This window comes from Gorilla gorilla, chromosome 9 (genome assembly GCF_029281585.2).
Source record: "Gorilla gorilla gorilla isolate KB3781 chromosome 9, NHGRI_mGorGor1-v2.1_pri, whole genome shotgun sequence".
In the NCBI taxonomy this organism is placed as follows: domain Eukaryota; kingdom Metazoa; phylum Chordata; class Mammalia; order Primates; family Hominidae; genus Gorilla; species Gorilla gorilla.
The window spans coordinates 71,134,467-71,153,996 of record NC_073233.2 but is presented as its reverse complement, the minus strand read 5'-3'; the positions used below and the strand labels follow the sequence as shown (position 1 = coordinate 71,153,996).

General features: G+C 39.1%; 1 protein-coding gene across 2 annotated transcripts in view; it reads left to right on the top strand.

Moving 5' to 3' along the window:
* SLC22A25 (solute carrier family 22 member 25) overlaps positions 1-19,530 on the top strand; it is a 70,677-nt gene that overhangs the window by 2,519 nt on the left and 48,628 nt on the right. Inside the window, exons 2-5 of one of the 2 annotated variants that reach the window (XM_063710669.1) lie at positions 2,035-2,342; positions 3,050-3,182; positions 10,957-11,802; positions 12,488-12,591. In XM_063710669.1, the coding sequence (XP_063566739.1) occupies positions 11,401-11,802; positions 12,488-12,591 (506 nt within the window). In that variant the 5' untranslated portion in view covers positions 2,035-2,342; positions 3,050-3,182; positions 10,957-11,400. Of the gene's footprint in view, positions 1-1,923; positions 2,343-3,049; positions 3,183-10,956; positions 11,803-12,487; positions 12,592-19,530 lie in introns of both variants that reach the window. The other variant, XM_063710668.1, reaches the window with a different exon arrangement.

Genomic DNA, 19,530 nt, shown 5'->3' with positions numbered 1-19,530 from the left:
AAGACAGCATGAATGTTGTTTCTGCATTTTTAGCTAAAGCCATATCAAGTCAGTCAATGCTACAAATTTTTTTTTATGGTCTCATTGTGTAAGTTAGTAGAATTGACTAGATTTGTGCTGGCTTGTTTGGAATGAGTAAAAGTAAATAGTCAAAGGATAAAGTGCTAATTTATTAGTTGCATAACAGGTTGGATGGGAGTACCATTTACACAGACAGACCTTGCTGTCACAGGAGATGACAACCCCATGCATGTTACTGCTCCAGAAGACCTTCTAGTGAGACAAGATGTGAAGATGGAAAATGGTGATATTGATGATTATGACCTTGTGTAGGCTTAGGCCAATGTGAGAGTTTGGTCTTTATTTTTAACAAAAAAAGTTTAAAAAGCAAAAAATAAACTTAATAGAAAAGCTTATAGAATGAACAAGGATATAAAAAAAATTCTTGTACAGCTGTGCAACATGTTTATATTTTAAGTTAAGTGTTATTACAAAAGAGTCAAAAGTTTTTAAAAACTAAAAAGTTTATAAAGTTACAAAATTACAGTAAGCCTAGGTTAATTTATTATTGAAGAAAGGAAAATATTTGTTTATATATTTAGTGCAGCCCAAGTGTACAGTGTTTATAAGGTATATCTTATGATTTAAACTTGAAACAGATTTCATTATAATCTGTTGGAATTAACACAACAAAAACATTTTTCTTTGACTCTAATGAAAATGACTAACCTCCAGATCCCCAAAAGTGCCTTCACATTCACTCACCACTCACACACTGACTCACCCAGAGCAACTTCCAGTCCTGCAAGATCCATGCTTGGCAAAACCCTATAAAGGTGTAATTTTTTTATCTTTTATACTTTATTTTTACTGTAACTTTTCTATGTTTAGATATGTTTAGGTACACAAGCACCAATGTATTATAATTGCCTACAGTATTCAGTGAAGTAACATACTGTACAGGTTTGCAGGATATGAGCAATAGGCTATACCATATAGCCTAGGTGTGCATTAGACTATACCATGTAGGTTTGTGTAAGTACACTCCATGATGTTCACACAACAAAATCACATAATAATGCATTTCTCAGAGCATATTCCTGTTGTTTTGAGATGCATGACTGTGAACATTTTATATCAGAGTGTGACTATTTAAGTACCTATCCCTTACTCACTATAAGAACCTTGAAGACCTTATCTTGCACTTATTGTATCCCTGGAACGAGCCCAGAAAAGTTTCTCACAAATGCAGTGTGAATAAATCAACAAGCCTAGAAAAATGAGCTTGCCATGGCTTACTCTGCCCTCCTTCACTACCCTGACTCTGCCCTTTCTCAAAAACTTATGTTTGAAATGAGTTTCTGCTGTGATTTCACCTGAAGCAGAGAGTTGTTAAAGGGGAAGGACTGTACCTGTTTAAATTGCTCTAATTAGCTCACACTAACTCTTTAAGCCCAAATTCAATACTGAACAAGAAAAGCACTTACTTTCAGTACTTTTCACAGGAAGATTTCTAAAAGTGCATCCCTTTTGATTGTCACAAATTACACATTCTGGAAAAGACTGCTAACAATATAGCATGTTTATTTTACTCTATTTACAGAAAATGTGGAGATCAAAGGTTGATGCTTTTGTGAGGTGCTGCTGATAACATAAATTTTCACAAAGTAGAACTTTAAACAGATTTCATTGACAACTGTTGGAGTATCCAAGCAAAATATTTTTCTTTGGCTTTAATAAAAATTGCTAACTATCTAATCCCCAAATGATAATAAGATGTGTAACCTTCCATGGCCCTGCTGCAAATGTGATGCAGGGCCTATTAAAAGAAAGTGGATCAACATACACTCAATGGGCCTTCAGGAAAGGAAACATTTTTTCTCTTTGAACTTATCTGAATACAATCATTTTGCCTCCTTTTAGGGATAATCTCTTCAGCCTCAATGGTATTTCAGGACTTCTTGGATCAAGTTGGTGGCTTGGGGAGATTTCAGATCCTTCAGATGGTTTTTCTTATCATCTCCACCTTTATAGTTTGCCCTCGTGTTGTATGGAGAATTTCACTGCATTCATCCTGGTCACCACTGCTGGGTGCACATCATAGACAATGTCATCGTCTTGGACGAAGAGACTGTGATCCTCAGCCAAGATGCCCTCCTGAGAATCTCTATCTCACTGGACTCAAACCTGAGGCCACAGAAACGTTGTCACTTCATCCATCCCCAGTGGCAGCTCCTTCACCTGAATGGGACATTCCTCAATATGAATGAACCAGACATGGAACGGTGTGTGGACAGCGGGGTGTACAACAGAAGCTCCTTCCTCTCCACCATCGTGACTGGGTAAGAGGCCCCGATTTCCTCCTACATACACAACTACAGTGTTTACAAATAACACAAGTAATTAACATGCTACCAGCATTTTGTCACATGTAGGTGCTTATTCTTCATTCTTTCAGCAAATATTAATTGCTCCTCTGTTAAATACCAGACCCCTATGCATTTTATAAGTCTAGTGATTTCAAAAGTAGACATGTACGCTGCTATCATAGTGCTTTCATTCTTGGGAAGACCAAAGTTTAGGCAAGTATTTCATGTATTTTGTTATAAATTGTATGCTGAATCAGTAAGGCTCAGCCTGTGGTTGCAATTAAAAATACCTGGGAGGTTGATCAAAACCCCCATGCCCAGACTGTACACCCAGAGTGATCATAGGAGAAGGTCTGCAGTGATAATCACGAATCATTAAATTTTTTAAGGTTCACAAATGATTTCACTCTATGGCAAAATTTGAGAACCACACTTAGTATGGAGCAAAAGTGGTTGTTAATATAACCTACAGTTTTAGAGGCAGCTTCCTAGAGAAACTTATGTTTAAGCTGAGACCTGAATGATAAAGGTCAAATAGTAAAGAAAAGGGAGGCTACAGAGGAAGATAGAGGCCTGCTGTAATGAAACATTCAGGTCATGTTCAGGAGTTTTGATCAGGTTCCTCTGAGGGGTTTTAAGTTGCTGTAAAACTCTACTATGCTGGTTTTTATTTCTTCTAGTGGGACCTGGTATGTGGATCTCAGTCACTGAATTTAGTGGCTACATTCTTATTCATGGAGTGGTGGTGAAAGGCATCCAATATGGCCATTTATCAGACAGATGAGCATCTCTGTTTCAAAGATCACTATACTAGTGAGTATTTCCATCCACTGATTAAATATTTATTCATTGAGAAATATTTATTGCAAATCACACTGTCCTGGGGCTACCTTGGTCTTCAGGGATCTAGAAACACAAATGGAGAACTACAATCTGTGTGGTGAGGGCTATCCTGTCAGCACTGAGTTTTGTGTACAAGACACAGAAATGACATCTCCATTAAGCCTGACAGGTCAGGGTTTGGAAATCTGGTGCCACAACATGTGATTTAGAAATATGAGAACAGTTACTGTCTTAGTCCATGTTCTGCTGCTATAACAGAAGGTCACAGAATAGGTAATTTATTCACAATAGAAGTTTATTTGGTTCATGGTTATGGAGGCTGGGAGGTCCAAGAGTTTGGCATCAGCATCTGATGAGTAACTTTGTGCTGTATCATCTCACAGCAGAAGGTGGAAGGGCAAGCAAGGTCACAAGACAGAGAATGGGGGCTGGATTTCATCCTATCATCAGGATCCCCTCCTGCAATAACCCACCTCCGCGATATCCACATGAACCTATTCACCTCTTAAAGGTCTCGTCTCTTTTTTTATTTCAACTTATATTTTATATACAGAGGGTACATGTGCAGGTTTGTTATGGGTATATTGTACCCAGGCAGTGAGCACAGTACCCAACAGTGGGGTTTTTCAACCTATACCTTTCCTCCCTCCTTCCTCCCTCTAGTAGTCCACAGTGTCTATTGATCCCATGTTTATGTCCATGTGTGCTCAATGTTTAGCTCTGACTTAAAAGTAAGAACATGCAGTATTTGGTTTTCTGTTCCTGCACCACCTTTTAATAGAATCACAATAGCAATTAAATTTCCACATGAGTTTTGGAGCAGACATTGAAACCATAGCAGTTACCTATGAGAACTGAAAGAGAGATATTTCATGACATGGAATTCAGCCTGTTTGAAGATGAAGATATGGAGAACAGTCTTCTATGCTGGATACAAGGGAGCCACAGCCCAGACAGGGGAACCAGTAGATAGTTAGAAGATGAAAGCATTAGGTAAGCTAAGTGTGAAGAAATAGAGATGCATATAGTTAATAAAAAGAAGAAAGGGGTGGAGCCAAGATGGCCAAATAGAAAAAGCTCCAGTCTACAGCTCCCAGGGTGAGCGACACAGAAGATGGGTGATTTTTGCATTTCCAACTGAGGTACTGGGCTCATCTCACTGGGGAGTGCCGGACAGTGGGTGCAGGACAGTGGGTGCAGCACACCATGTGTGAGCCAAAGCAGGGCGAGGCATCACCTCACCCAGGAAGTGCAAGGGGTCAGGGAATTCCCTTTCCTAGTCAAAGAAAGGGGTGACAGATGGCACCTGGAAAATTGGGTCACTCCCACCCTAATACTGCGCTTTTCCAATGGGCTTCACAAACGGCACACCAGGAGATTATATCCCGCACATGGCTTGGAGGGTCCTATGCCCATGGAGCCTCACTCATTGCTAGCACAGCAGTCTGAGATCAAACTGCAAGGTGGCAGCAAGGCTGGGGGAGGGGTGCCTGCCATTGCTCAGGCTTGAGTAGGTAAACAAAGCTGCTGGGAAGCTCGAACTGGGTGGAGCCCACCACATCTCAAGGAGGCCTGCCTGCCTCTGTAGGCTCCACCTCTGGGGGCAGGGCACAGACAAACAAAAGACAGCAATAACCTCTGCAGACTTAAATGTCCCTGTCTGACAGCTTTGAAGAGAGTAGTGGTTCTCCCAGCACGCAGCTTGAGATCTGAGAACAGGCAGACTGCCTCCTCAAGTGGGTCCCTGAACACCAAGTAGCCTAACTGGGAGGCACCCCCCAGTAGGGGTGGACTGACACCTCACACAGCTGGGTACTCCTCTGAGACAAAACTCCCAGAGGAACGATCAGGCAGCAGCATTTGCGGTTCACCAATATCCGCTGTTCTGCAGCCACTGCTGCTGATACCCAGGCAAACAGGCTCTGGGGTAGACCTCCAGTAAACTCCAACAGACCTGCAGCTGAGGGTCCTGACTGTTAGAAGGAAAACTAACAAACAGAAAGGACATCCGCACCAAAAACCCATCTGTACGTCACCATCATCAAAGACCAAAAGTAGATAAAACCACAAAGATGGGGAAAAAACAGAGCAGAAAAACCAGAAACTCTAAAAATCCGAGCACCTCTCCTCCTCTAAAGGAACGCAGCTCCTCACCAGCAACAGAACAAAGCTGGACGGAGAATGACTTTGATGACTTGAGAGAGGAAGTCTTCAGAAGATCAAACTACTCCAAGCTAAAGGAGGAAGTTCAAACCAATGGCAAAGAAGTTGAAAACTTTGAAAAAAAATTAGATGAATGGATAACTAGAATAACAAATACAGAGAAGTCCTTAAAGGACCCGATGGAGCTGAAAACAATGGCACAAGAACTACGTGATGAATGCACAAGTCTCAGTAAACAATGTAATCAACTGGAAGAAAAGGTATCAGTGATGGAAGATCAAATGAATGAAATGAAGCGTGAAGAGAAGTTTAGAGAAAAAAAGAATAAAAACAAATGAACAAAGCCTCCAAGAAATATGGGACTATGTGAAAAGAACAAATCTACGTCTAACTGGTGTACCTGAAAGTGACGGGGAGAATGGAACCAAGTTGGAAAACACTCTGCAGGATATTATCCAGGAGAACTTCCCCAATCTAGCAAGGCAGGCCAACATCCAAACTCAGGAAATACAGAGAATGCCACAAAGATACTCCTTGAGAAGAGCAACTCCAAGACACATAATTATCAGATTCACCAAAGATGAAATGAAGAAATGAAGGAAAAAATGTTAAGGGCAGCCAGAGAGAAAGGTCAGGTTACCCACAAAGGGAAGGCCATCAGACTAACAGCTGATCTCTCAGCAGAAACTCTACAAGCCAGAAGAGAGGGGGGGCCAATATTTGACATTCTTCAAGAAAAGAATTTTCAACCCAGAATTTCATATCCAGCCAAACTAAGCTTCATTAGTGAAGGAGAAATGAAATAATTTACACACAAGCAAATGCTGAGAGATTTTGTCACCACCAGGCATGCCCTAAAAGTGCTCCTGAAGGAAGCACTAAACATGGAAAGGAACAACCAGTACCAGCCACTGCAAAAACATGCCAAATTGTAAAGACCATCAAGGCTAGGAAGAAACAGCATCAACTAACAAGCAAAATAACCAGCTAACATCATAATGACAGGATCAAATTCACACATAACAATACTAACCTTAAATGTAAATGGGCTAAATGCTCCAATTAAAAGGCACAGACTGGCAAATTGGATAAAGAGTCAAGACCCATCAGTGTGCTGTATTCAGGAAACCCATCTCATGTGCAGAGACACACATAGGCTCAAAATAAAGGGATGGAGGAAGATCTACCAAGCAAATGGAAAACAAAAAAAGGCAGGGGTTGCAATTCTAGTCTCTGATACAACAGACTTTAAACCAACAAAGATCAAAAGGGACAAAGAAGGCCATTACATAATGGTAAAGGGATCAATTCAACAAGAAGAGCTAACTATCCTAAATATATATGTGCCCAATAAAGGAGCACCCAGATTCATAAAGCTAGTCCTTAGAGACCTAGAAAGAGACTTAGACTCCCACACAATAATAATGGGAGACTTTAACACCCCACTGTCAACATTAGACAGATCAATGAGACAGAAAGTTAACAAGGATATCCAGGAACTAAACTCAGCTCTGCACCAAGCGGACCTAATAGACATCTACAGAACTCTCCACCCCAAATCAACAGAATATACATTCTTTTCAGCACCACACCACTCCTATTCCAAAATTGACCACATAGTTGGAAGTAAAGCACTCCTCAGCAAATGTAAAAGAACAGAAATTATAACAAACTGTCTCTCAGACCACAGTGCAATCAAACTAGAACTCAGGATTAAGAAACTCACTCAAAACCACTCAACTACATGGAAACTGAACAACCTCCTCCTGAATGACTACTGGGTACATTACGAAATGAAGGCAGAAATAAAGATGTTCTTTGAAACCAATGAGAACAAAGACACAACATACCAGAATCTCTGGGACACATTCAAAGCAGTGTGTAGAGGGAAATTTATAGCACTAAATGCCTACAAGAGAAAGCAGGAAAGATCTAACATTGACACCCTAACATCACAATTAAAAGAACTAGAAAAGCAAGAGCAAACACATTCAAAAGCTAGCAGAAGGCAAGAAATAACTAAGATCAGAGCAGAACTGAAGGAGATAGAGACACAAAAAACTCTTCAAAAAATCAATGAATCCAGGAGCTGGTTTTTTGAAAAGATCAACAAAATTGATAGACTGCTAGCAGGACTGATAAAGAACAAAAGAGAGAAGAATCAAGTAGATGGAATAAAAAATGACAAAGGGGATATCACCACCAATTCCACAGAAATACAAACTACCATCAGACAATACTATAAACACCTCTATGCAAATAAACTAGAAAATGTAGAAGAAATGGATAAATTCCTCGACACATACACTCTCCCAAGACTAAACCAGGAAGAAGTTGAATCTCTGAATAGACCAATAACAGGCTCTGAAATTGAGGCAATAATTAATAGCTTACCAACCAAAATAAGTCCAGGACCAGATGGGTTCACAGCCGAATTCTACCAGAGGTAAAAGGAGGAGCTGGTACCATTCCTTCTGAAACTATTCCAATCAATAGAAAAAGAGGGAATCCTCCCTAACTCATTTTATGAGGCCAGCATCATCCTGATACCAAAGCCTGGCAGAGACACAACCAAAAAAGAGAATTTTAGACCAATATCCTTGATGAACATTGATGCAAAAATCCTCAATAAAATACTGGCAAACTGAATCCAGCAGCACATCAAAAAGCTTATCCACCATGATCAAGTGGGCTTCATCCCTGGGATGCAAGGCTGGTTCAACATATGAAAATCAATAAACGTAATCCAGCATATAAACAGAACCAAAGACAAAAACCACATGATTATCTCAATAGATACAGAAAAGGCCTTTGACAAAATTCAACAATGCTTCATGCTAAAAACTCTCAATAAATTAGGTATTGATGGGATGAATCTCAAAATAATAAGAGCTATTTATGACAAACCCACTGCGAATATCACACTGAATGGGCAAAAACTGGAAGCATACCCTTTGAAAACTGGCACAAGACAGGGATGCGCTCTCTCATCACTCCTATTCAACATAGTGTTGGAAGTTCTGGCCAGGGCAATCAGGCAGGAGAAGGGAATAAAGGGCATTCAATTAGGAAAAGAGGAAGTCAAATTGTCCCTCTTTGCAGATGACATGATTGTATATCTAGAAAATCCCATGGTCTCAGCCCAAAATCTCCTTAAGCTGATAACCAATTTCAGCAAAGTCTCAGGATACAAAATCAATGTGCAAAAATCACAAGCATTCTTATACACCAATAACAGAAAAACAGAGAGCCGAATCATGTGTGAATTCCCATTCACAATTGCTTCAAAGAGAATAAAATACCTAGGAATCCAACTTAAAAGGGATGTGAAGGACCTCTTCAAGGAGAACAACAAACCACTGCTCAACCAAATAAAAGAGGATACAAACAAATGGAACAACATTCCATGCTCATGGGTAGGAAGAATCAATATAGTGAAAATGGCCATACTGCCCAAGGTCATTTATAGATTCAATGCCATCCCCATCAAGCTACCAATGACTTTCTTCACACAATTGGAAAAAACTACTTTAAAGTTCATATGGAACCAAAAAAGAGCCTGCATTGCCAAGTCAATCCTAAGCCAAAAGAACAAAGCTGGAAGCATCACGCCTCCTGACTTCAAACTATATACTACAAGGCTACAGTCACCAAAACAGCATGGTACTGGTACCAAAACAGAGATATAGACCAATGGAACAGAACAGAGCCCTCAGAAATAATGCCACATATCTACAACTATCTGATCTTTGACAAACCTGACAAAAAGAAGAAATGGGGAAAGGATTCCCTATTTAATAAATGGTGCTGGGAAAACTGGCTAGCCATATGTAGAAAGCTGAAACTGGATCCCTTCCTTATACCTTACACAAAAATTAATTCAAGATGGATTAAAGACTTAAATCTTTGACCTAAAACCATAAAAACCCTAGAAGAAAAACTAGGCAATACCATTCAGGACATAGGCATGGGCAAGAACTTCATGTCTAAAACACCAAAAGCCAAAATTGACAAATGGGGTCCAATTAAACTAGAGAGATTGTGCACAGCAAAAGAAACTACCATCAGAGTGAACAGGCAACCTACAGAATGGGAGAAAAATTTTGCAATCTACTCATCTGACAAAGGGCTAATATCCAGAATCTACAATGAACTCAAACAAATTTACAAGAAAAAAAGAACCCCATCAAAAAGTGGGCAAAGTATATGAACAGACACTTTTCAAAAGAAGACATTTATGCAGCCAAAAGACACATGAAAAAATGCTCATCATCACTGGCCATCAGAGAAATGCAAATCAAACCCACAATGAGATACCATCTCACACCAGTTTGAATGGCAATCATTAAAAAGTCAGGAAACAACAGGTGCTGGAGAGGATGTGGAGAAATAGGAACACTTTTACACTGTTGGTGGGACTGTAAACTAGTTCAACCATTGTGGAACACAGTGTGGTGATTCCTCAAGGATCCAGAACTAGAAATACCATTTGACCCAGCCATCCTATTACTGAGTATATACCCAAAGGATTATAATTCATGCTGCTATAAAGACACATGCACACGTATGTTTATTGTGGCACTATTCACAATAGCAAAGACTTGGAACCAACCCAAATGTCCACCAATGATAGACTGGATTAAGAAAATGTGGCACATATACACCATGGAATACTATGCAGCCATAAAAAATGATGAGTTCATGTCCTTTGTAGGGACATGGATGAAGCTGGAAACCATCCTTCTCAACCAACTATCTCAAGGACAAAAAAACCAAACACCACATGTCCTCACTTATAGGTGGGAATTGAATAATGAGAACACTTGGACACAGGAAGGGGAACATCACGCACTGGGGCCTGTCTTGGGGTTGGGGGATGGGGGAGGGATAGCATTAGGAGATATACCTAATGTAAATGACTTGTTAATGGGTGCAGCGCACCAACATGGCACATGTATACATGTGTAACAAATCTGCACGTTGTGTACATGTACCCTAGAACTTAAAGTATAATAAAAATAAATAAATAAATAAAATTTTTTTAAAAAGGGTGAACTGTATGGTAAATGAATTATACCTCAATGAGGTATACATTTTAAAGAATTTTAGTCCTAATCAAGGTGAAATTTTCTCCTATAATTTGTCTGCAATTCTTCCATAGCACATAGTGCATCTCACGTAATATTTACAGTATCAGATTACAATTGTTTATGTACTCTATCTTACTCACTGAACTATAAGATTTTTGAACCTTGTTGTACACATTATTCAAGATACTGACACAGAAAATGTCCCCACAAATAATATCTGAAAGAATCAATAAGCCAGTAAAAGTAAACCTCCATGTGAGCTTAGCACTGGCTTACTCCTCTGGTTCTTATCACTACCCACTCTCCCCACATTTGAAGTAATTTACTTCCAGTGTGAGTTTGTGGTATGATTTGGCATGAAGCAGAACATCAGTCAACAAAATGGAAGTATTGCACCATATTACTCATTTTAATTCAACTCAGATTGTGTTTATCAACCCTTAATCAAAAATTGGTACTTAACAAGAAAGACATTTGCTTTCATTTCACAGAGAAAAGAAAAAGCACTTTGCCTTTGAGTCCCACAGATTACACTTTCTGGAAAGACTGCATACCAAGTAGCAGATTTATTTTAGTTTGTTTACAAAAAAATGTGCAGACCAAAGTTCAATGCTGCTATTGGGGAGCTACTAAAGACATCAATAAGTAGATGTCTAATGTTTAAACACATTTCATTGAAAATGGTTGGAAGTATCTGAGCCAATTATTTCTTATGTGACCCTAAAGAAAACAGATACCTACCTGACCCCAAAACTACTTGAGGAAATTGCTTCTGTGACCTTGCTGCAGAGGGGAGAGAGGTCCCATTAAGAAGAGAGTGGGGTCAGGATCAACACACACACTTAGTGTGATTTAAGGAAAGGAAATATTTTCTCTTTGAACTTATCTAGATACAGTCATTTTGTCTCCTCTTGGGGATCACTTGTCCAGCCTCAATGGCCTTTCAGGACCTCCTAGATCAAGTTGGAGGCCTGGGGAGATTCCAGATCCTTCAGATGGTTTTCCTTATAATGTTCAACGTCATAGTATACCATCAAACTCGGCTGGAGAACTTCGCTGCATTCATACCTGATCATCGCTGCTGGGTTCACATACTGGACAATGACACTATCCCTGACAATGACCCTGGGACCCTCAGCCAGGATGCCCTCCTGAGAATCTCCATCCCATTCGACTCAAATCTGAGGCCAGAGAAGTGTCGTCGCTTTGTCCATCCCCAATGGGAACTCCTTCATCTGAATGGGACCTTCCCCAACACGAGTGAGCCAGATACAGAGCCCTGTGTGGATGGCTGGGTATATGACCAAAGCTCCTTCCCTTCCACCATTGTGACTAAGGTAAGAGGCCTCATTTTCCTCTCTTGCATACATGACCTGGGTGTTTAGAATAACACAAGAAATGATTGTGCTTCCAGCCTTTAGTCACATGTAGGTGCTTATTCTTCATTCTTTCAGCAAACATTAATTGCTTCTCTATTGAATGCCAGATACCTGCACATTTAATGAGTCTAATGAATTCAAAAGTAGATGTGACCCTGCTATCATAGTGCTTTTATTCTTGGTAAAACCAAAATTTAAGCAAGCATTTATGAATAATGTGTTAAAAATATTCTGCTAAGTCAGGAATGCTCAGCCTGTGGTTGAAAATTATAAACCTCTGGGAAATTACTGAAAACCTCCATGTCCAGAGTATATCTTACAACAGTCATATGAGAAAGTCTAGGGGTGAAATTTAGGCATCCAAAAATATTTAAAGGTTCTCAGATGATTTCACTGTGGGGCCAAGGTTGAGAACCATTTAGTATGGAATAAAACTGGGCACTAATAATACCTAAAAGTTTAGGAATAGCTTCCAAGAGAAAGTTGTGTTTAAGTTGAGACCTGAACAGTGAATATCGGGTAATGCAGAAAAGGGAAGCTAGGGAGGAAGATAGAATGAAACTTGCAGGCTATTTTAAGACATTTTGATAAGGTTACACTGAGGGGCTATAAGCATTGATATGAGGGTTTCCTTTTCTTCCAGTGGGATCTGGTATGTGAATCTCAACCACTGAATTCAGTAGCTAAATTTCTATTCATGGCTGGAATGATGGTGGGAGGCAACCTATATGGCCATTTGTCAGACAGGTGAGTGTCTATGGAGCATAGCTCTCTTCAAGGGTATTTTCATCAATTCATGAAACATTTTTCATCTAGAAATATTTTTGGAAATCACACTATCCTGTTGCTCCCTTGGTCCCCAGGGATTTGTAGACACAAAAGGAAAATTATGGTGAGTGTGGTGAGTGCTATTTTTAAAAATGTGTGTGCTGTGCACAAGACACAGAAATTTCATCTCCATCTGATCTGAGGGTGTTTCAAAATAGGGTTTGGATAAATCCCAGGGGAGGCAGAGCAAGATGACAGAACAGAAGCTTCCACTGATTGTCCTCCCCACAGGAATACCAAACTTGAAAACTATCTACACAAAAATGCACCTTCATAAGAACCAAAAATCAAGTGAATGATCATAGTACCTGATTTTAAGTTCATTGAAGGGGGTAGGAAAGACAGTCTTGAATTGCTGACAACACTCCATCTCCATCCCCCAGCACTGGCCATGTGGCACAGAGAATCTGTGCACTTGGGGGAGGAAGAGCACAGCAATTATGGGATTTTGCATTGGGACTCAGTGCTGCCAACACAGGGCAGAACTCAGCCAGCACTCATGAAGGAAGTATTTAGACCAGCCATAGCCACAGAGGTGAATCACCCATCCCAGCGTCCAGAATATGAGTTTTGGTAAGCCTTGCCATCACAGGCTAAAGTGCTCTCGTCCTAAACAAACTTGAAAGACTGTCTAGGCCACAAGGACTGCAACTTCTAGGCAAGTTCTACTGCTGAGCTGGGCTAAGAGCCAGTGGACATGGGGAGCACAGGATCTAATGAGAAAACAGCTTGGGTGGCTAATGGAGTGCTTACATCACTCCCTCCCCAACCACAGACAATGCACCTTGCACCTCCAAAAGAGACTCCTTCATTCCATTTGGGGAGAGGAGAGGGAAAAGTAAAGATGACTTTTTTTCACAACTTGGATACCAGCTCAGCCACAGTAGGAGAGGGCACTGGGCAGAGTCATGATCCCTTCATTCCAGGACCTAACTCCTGGATGACATTTCTAGACACACCCTGAGCCAGAAGGGAATCTGCTGCCTTAAAGAGAAGGGCCCAGTCCTGGCAGGAAATAGTACCTGCTAACTAAATATCCCTTGGCTCCTAAATAATCAGCAGTGGTAACCATGTCATTGACCTTGGGAGAGACTCCGAGATATGCTGACTTCAGGTGTGGCCCAGCATATTCACATCTGTGGGGGCTACAAGGAGAGACTCCTTCTGCTTGAGAAAAGGAGAGGGAAGAATAAAGGGGACTTTGTCTTGCACCTTAGGTACCAGCTCAGCCGCAGTGGGGAAGACCACCAAGTAGGCCTTTGGGGTTCCCAATTCTAGGTCTTAGCTCTTGGGCAGCATTTCTAGACCTACTCTGGGCCAGATGGGAGCCCACTGCCCTAAAGGGTGAGTCCCAGGTCTGGCAGCATTCACCACAAGCTGACCAAAGAGCCCTTGGACCATAAGTTAATAATCACCCTGGAAGTACTCCACATGGGCCTGTGGTGGTATTGGACACACAGACAGATTCCTCTTCTGGTGGAAAGGGGAGACAAGAGTGGAAAGGATTTTGTCTTGTGGTTTTGGTGGCAGCTTAGCTGCAGTAGAATAGAATGATGGGTAGATTTATAAGGTTTCCAACTCCAAGCCCTGGCTCCTGTACAGCATCTCTGGATTTGCCTGGGGCCCAGGGGAACTTGCCACCCTGAAAGGAAGGACACAAGGTTGGCTGGTTTCACCACCTCCTGATTGTAGAACCCTAGGACCTTTAGCAAATATAGGTGGTAACAAGGAAATTCTTACCTTGGGCCTTGGCCAAGACCCAGTGCTATGCTGTCTTCAGGTCTGACCCAGGACAGTCCTAGTGGTAGTGGCCTCAGGAGTTTTTGCCATCCCATCGCTAGCTACAAGCAGCTCAGAACAGAGAGAAAGACTCCATTTGTTTGGGAGAAAATAAAGAAAAAAAACAAGAGTCTCTGCCTGCTGGTCCAAATAATTTTTCCAGATCTTATCCAAGACCACCAAGGCAGTCTGCAAGAACTACAGCATTACTATGTTTGGAGGCCCCCTAATGCAGATGTGGTTGCAGTGATCAAAAACTTAGATCACAACACTCAAGCCCCTTTGAATACCTGAAAAGTCTACCCAAGAAGGATGAGTATGAGCAAAGCCTAGACTGTGAAAACCACAATGAATATCTAACATTTCAATGCCCAGGCACCAAAAAGCATCCACAAACATCAAGACCATCTAGGAAATCATGACTTCACTAAACAAACTAAATAAGGTACCAGGGACCAATATTGGAGAGACAGATATGTGACCTTTCAGATAGAAAATTCAAAATAATGGTATTGAGAAAAAATGAAGAAATTCAAGATAACACAGAGAAGGAATTCAGAATCCTATTAGATTAATTTACCAAACACATTGAAATAATTAAAAAGAATCAAGAAGCAGAAATTCTGGAGTTGAAGAAATGTAATTGACATGGAAGAATGCATCAGAATCTCTTAACAGCAGAATTGATCAAGCAGAAGAAAGAATTAGTGAGCTTGAAAACAGGCTATTTAAAAACACAGAGTCAGAGGAGACAAAAGTGAAAAGAATTAAAAAGAATGAAGCACTCCCACAACATCTAGAAAATCATCTCAAAAGGATAAATCTAAGAGTTATTGGCCTTCAAGAAGACAGAGAGAGAGAGAGAGACAAGGGTAGACAATTTATTCAAAGAGCTATTAGGAGAGAACTTCACAAATACAGAGAAAGATATCAATATTCAAGTACAAGAAAATCATAGGGTATCGAGCAGATTTAACCCAAAGAAGATTACCTCAAGGTATTAATAATCCAACTCCCTAGGTCAAGGATAAATAAAAAATCCTAAACACGCAAGAGAAAAGAAACAAATAACATCCAATGGAGACCCAATATGTCTGGCAGCAGACTTTTCCATGCAAACCTTACAGGCCAGGACAGAGTGGCATGATATACTTAAAGTGCTGAAGAAGAAAAAAAAAACTTTTACCCTATAATAGTATATTTGGCAAAAATATCCTTCAAATATGAATGAGAAATTTAGACTTTCCCAGACAAAGGCTGAGAGGTTTCATCAACACCAGACCTGTCCTACAAGAAATGCTAAAGGAAATTATTCAATCTGAAAGTAAAGAACAGTAATGAGCCATAAGAAATTATCTGAATGTATAAAACTCCCTGCTAGTAGTAAGTACACAGAAAATCACAGGATATTATGACACTGTAATTGTGGCATATAAACTAACTAAAACAAATTTATTTTATTTTATTTTTATTTATGTATTTATTTATTTATTTTGAGATGGAGTCTTGCTCTGTCACCCAGGCTGGAGTGCAGTGGCACAATCTCGGCTCACTGCAAGCTCCACTTCCTGGGTTCACGTCATTCTCCTGCCTCAGCCTGCCGAGTAGCTGGGACTACAGGCGCCTGCCACCATACCTGGCTAATTTTTTGTATTTTTAGTAGAGACAGGGTTTCACTGTGTTAGCCAGGATGGTCTCCATCTCCTGACCTCAAGATCCACCCACCTCTGCCTCCCAAAGTGCTGGGATTCCAGGCGTGAGCCACTGCACCCAGCCTACAACAACTTTTCAAGACATAGATAGTACAATAAAATATAAACAGAAACAAAGGTTAAAAAGCAGAGAGATCGAGGTAAAGTATGCAGTTGTATTAGCTTTCTTTTTGCCTGTTTGTTTTTCATGTTTATGCAATCTCTATTAACTATCAGTTTAAAATAATGAGTTATAAGATATTAATTGCAGGCCTCTCATGGTAACCTCAAATCTAAAAACATACAATGGATACACAAAAAATAAAAAGCAAGAAACCAAAACATATCACCAGAGAGAATCACCTTCACTAAAAGGAAGACAGGAAGGAAAAAAAGAAGAGAAGACCACAAAACAACCAGAAAATAAATAACACAATGGCAGGAGTAAGTCCTTACTTATCAATAATATTATTGAATGTAAATGGACTAATCTCTGCAATCAAAAGACATAGAGAGGCTGAATAGTAAAAACAAAAACAATGATCTGTTGCCTACAAGAAATGCATCTTATCTATACACACATAGACTGAAAATAAAGGGATGGAAAAAGATATTCCATGCCAATGAAAACCAAAAAAGAGCAAGATTAGCTATGCTTATATCAGACAAAATAGATTACAAGACAAAAAAATGTAAAAAGAGATGATAAAGGGGTCAATTCAGCAAGAGGACCTAAAAATTATAAATATATACACACAACATTGGTGCACTCAGATATATAAAGAAAATATTACATATCTAAGAGAGAGATAGGGCCCAATATAATAATAGCTAGAGATTTCAACACCCCACTTTCAATATTGAACAGATCTTCCAGACAGAATATCAACAAAGAAACATTGGACTTAACCTGAAATAATTTCAGGTATCTTCTCTGACCACACTGGAATAACAGAAATCAATAAGACAGATTCTGGAAACTATAAAAATACATAAAAATTAAAGAGTATGCTCCTGAATGACTAGTGGGTATGAATAGATTAAGAAGGAAATTGAGAAATATATTGAAACAAATGATAATGGAAACACAATATACCAAAATCAATGGAATACAGCAAAAGCGGTACCAAGAGGGAAGTTTAGAGCTATAAGTGCCTACATCAAAAAGGAAAAAATGAATTTCAAACGAACAACATAATGATGAATCTTAAAGAACTAGAAAAGCAAGAGCATATTAAATCAAAAATTAACAGAAGAAAATAAATAAAGATCAGAGCAATAATAAAGGAATTTAAAATGAAGAAAAGAATACAAAACAGCAACAAAACAAAACTTGGTTTTCTGGAAAGATAAACAAAATTGGCAAACCTTTAGCTAGACTAAGAAAAAGGAGAGAAACCCTATATAAATAAAATCAGAGATGGAAAAAAGAGACATTACAACTGATACCACAGAAATTCAAAGGGTCATTAGAGGCTACTATTAGCAATTATGTGCCAATAAATTGGAAAATATACAAGAAATGGGTAAATTCCTAGATACATACAACCTACCAAGATTGAGCCCTAAAGAAATCCAAAACCAGAACAGACCAATAACAAGTAATGAGATTGAAGCTGTAATAAAAAGTCTCCAGGTAAGGAAAAGCCTGGGACCTGATGACTTCACTGCTGAATTCTACCAAACATTTAAAGAAGTCATACGAATCCCAATCAAACTATTCCAAAAAATAGAAACAGAGGAAATATATTAAACTCATAATACAAGGTTAGTATTACACAGATACCAAAACCAGACAAAGACACCTCAAAAAAAGAAAACTACAGGCCAATATCCCTGAAGAACATTGATGAAAAAATTCTCCACAAAGTACTAGCAAATTGAATTCAGCAACACATTAAAAAGGTTTTTCATCATGACCAAGTAGGATTTTGAACCAGGGATGCAAAGATGGTTCAAAATACAAAAATCAATTGATGTGATACATTATATCAATAGAATGAAGGACAGAAACCAGATGATCATCTCAATACTGAATAAACATTTGATAAAATTAAACATTGCTTCATGATAAAAAAAAAACTCTCAAAAAAAACTGGGTATAGAAGGAACATACTTCAACATAATAAAAGCCATATATGACAGACTCATAGCTAGTATCATACAAAATGGGGAAAAATTGAAAGCCTTTTCTCTAAGATCTGAAACACAACAAGGATGCCCACATTCACCCTTGCCATTTAAAATAGTACAGGAAGTCCTAACTAGAGCAATCAGACAAGAGAAAAATATAAATAGCACCCAACTGGAAAGGAAGAAGTCAAATTACCCTTGTTTGCAGACTATATGATCTTCTATTTGGAAAAACATAAAGACTCCACCAAAAAACTATTCAAATTGATACCCAAATTCTGTAAAGTTGCAGGATAAAAAATCAACATACAAAGATCAGTAGCATTTCTATATGCCAACAGTGAACAACCTGGAAAACAAATCAAGAAAGTAACCCCATTTACAATAGTGACAAATAAAATTAAACACCTAGAAATTAACCTAAGAAGTGAAAGATCCCTACAATGAAAACCCTAAAATGTTGGCGAAATAAATTGAATGGGACACCAAAAATGGAAAGATATTCATGTCCGTGGATTGGAATGATCAATATTGTTAAAATGTCCATACTACCCAACACAATCACAGATTCAATGCAATCTCTATCAAAATACCAATTACATTATTCTCAGATGTAGAAAACATTGTTCTAAACTATATATGAAACCACAAAAGACCCAGAATAGCCAAAGCTATCATGAGCAAAAAGAACAAAACTGGAAGAGTCACATTACCTTTCAATTATACTACAGAGCTATAGTAACCAAAACAAGATGTACTGGCATAAAAACACACACATAGACCAATGGAACAGAATGGAGAATCCAGAAAAAAATCCATACATCTACAGTGAACTCATCATCAACAAAGGTGCCAAAAACATACATTGGGGAAAAGGACAGTCTCTTTAATACGCAGTGCTGGGAAACTGGATATCCACATGCAAAAGAATAAAATTAGACCCCTATCTTTTACCATATATAAAAATTAAATCAAAATGAATTAAAAGTTTAAATCTAAGACCTCAAACTATGAAACTAATGCAAGAAAACTTTGGGTAAACTCTCCAGGACATTGGACTGGGCAAAGATTTCTGCAGTAATACGCAACAAGCACAGGCAAACGAAGCAAAAATGGAGAAACTGGATCATATCAAGTTCAAAAAACCTCTGTACAACAAAGGAAACAATCAACAAAGGGAAGAGACAACCCACAGAATGGGAGGAATTTTGCAAGTTACCCATCTGATAAGGGATTAATAACCAGAATATATAAG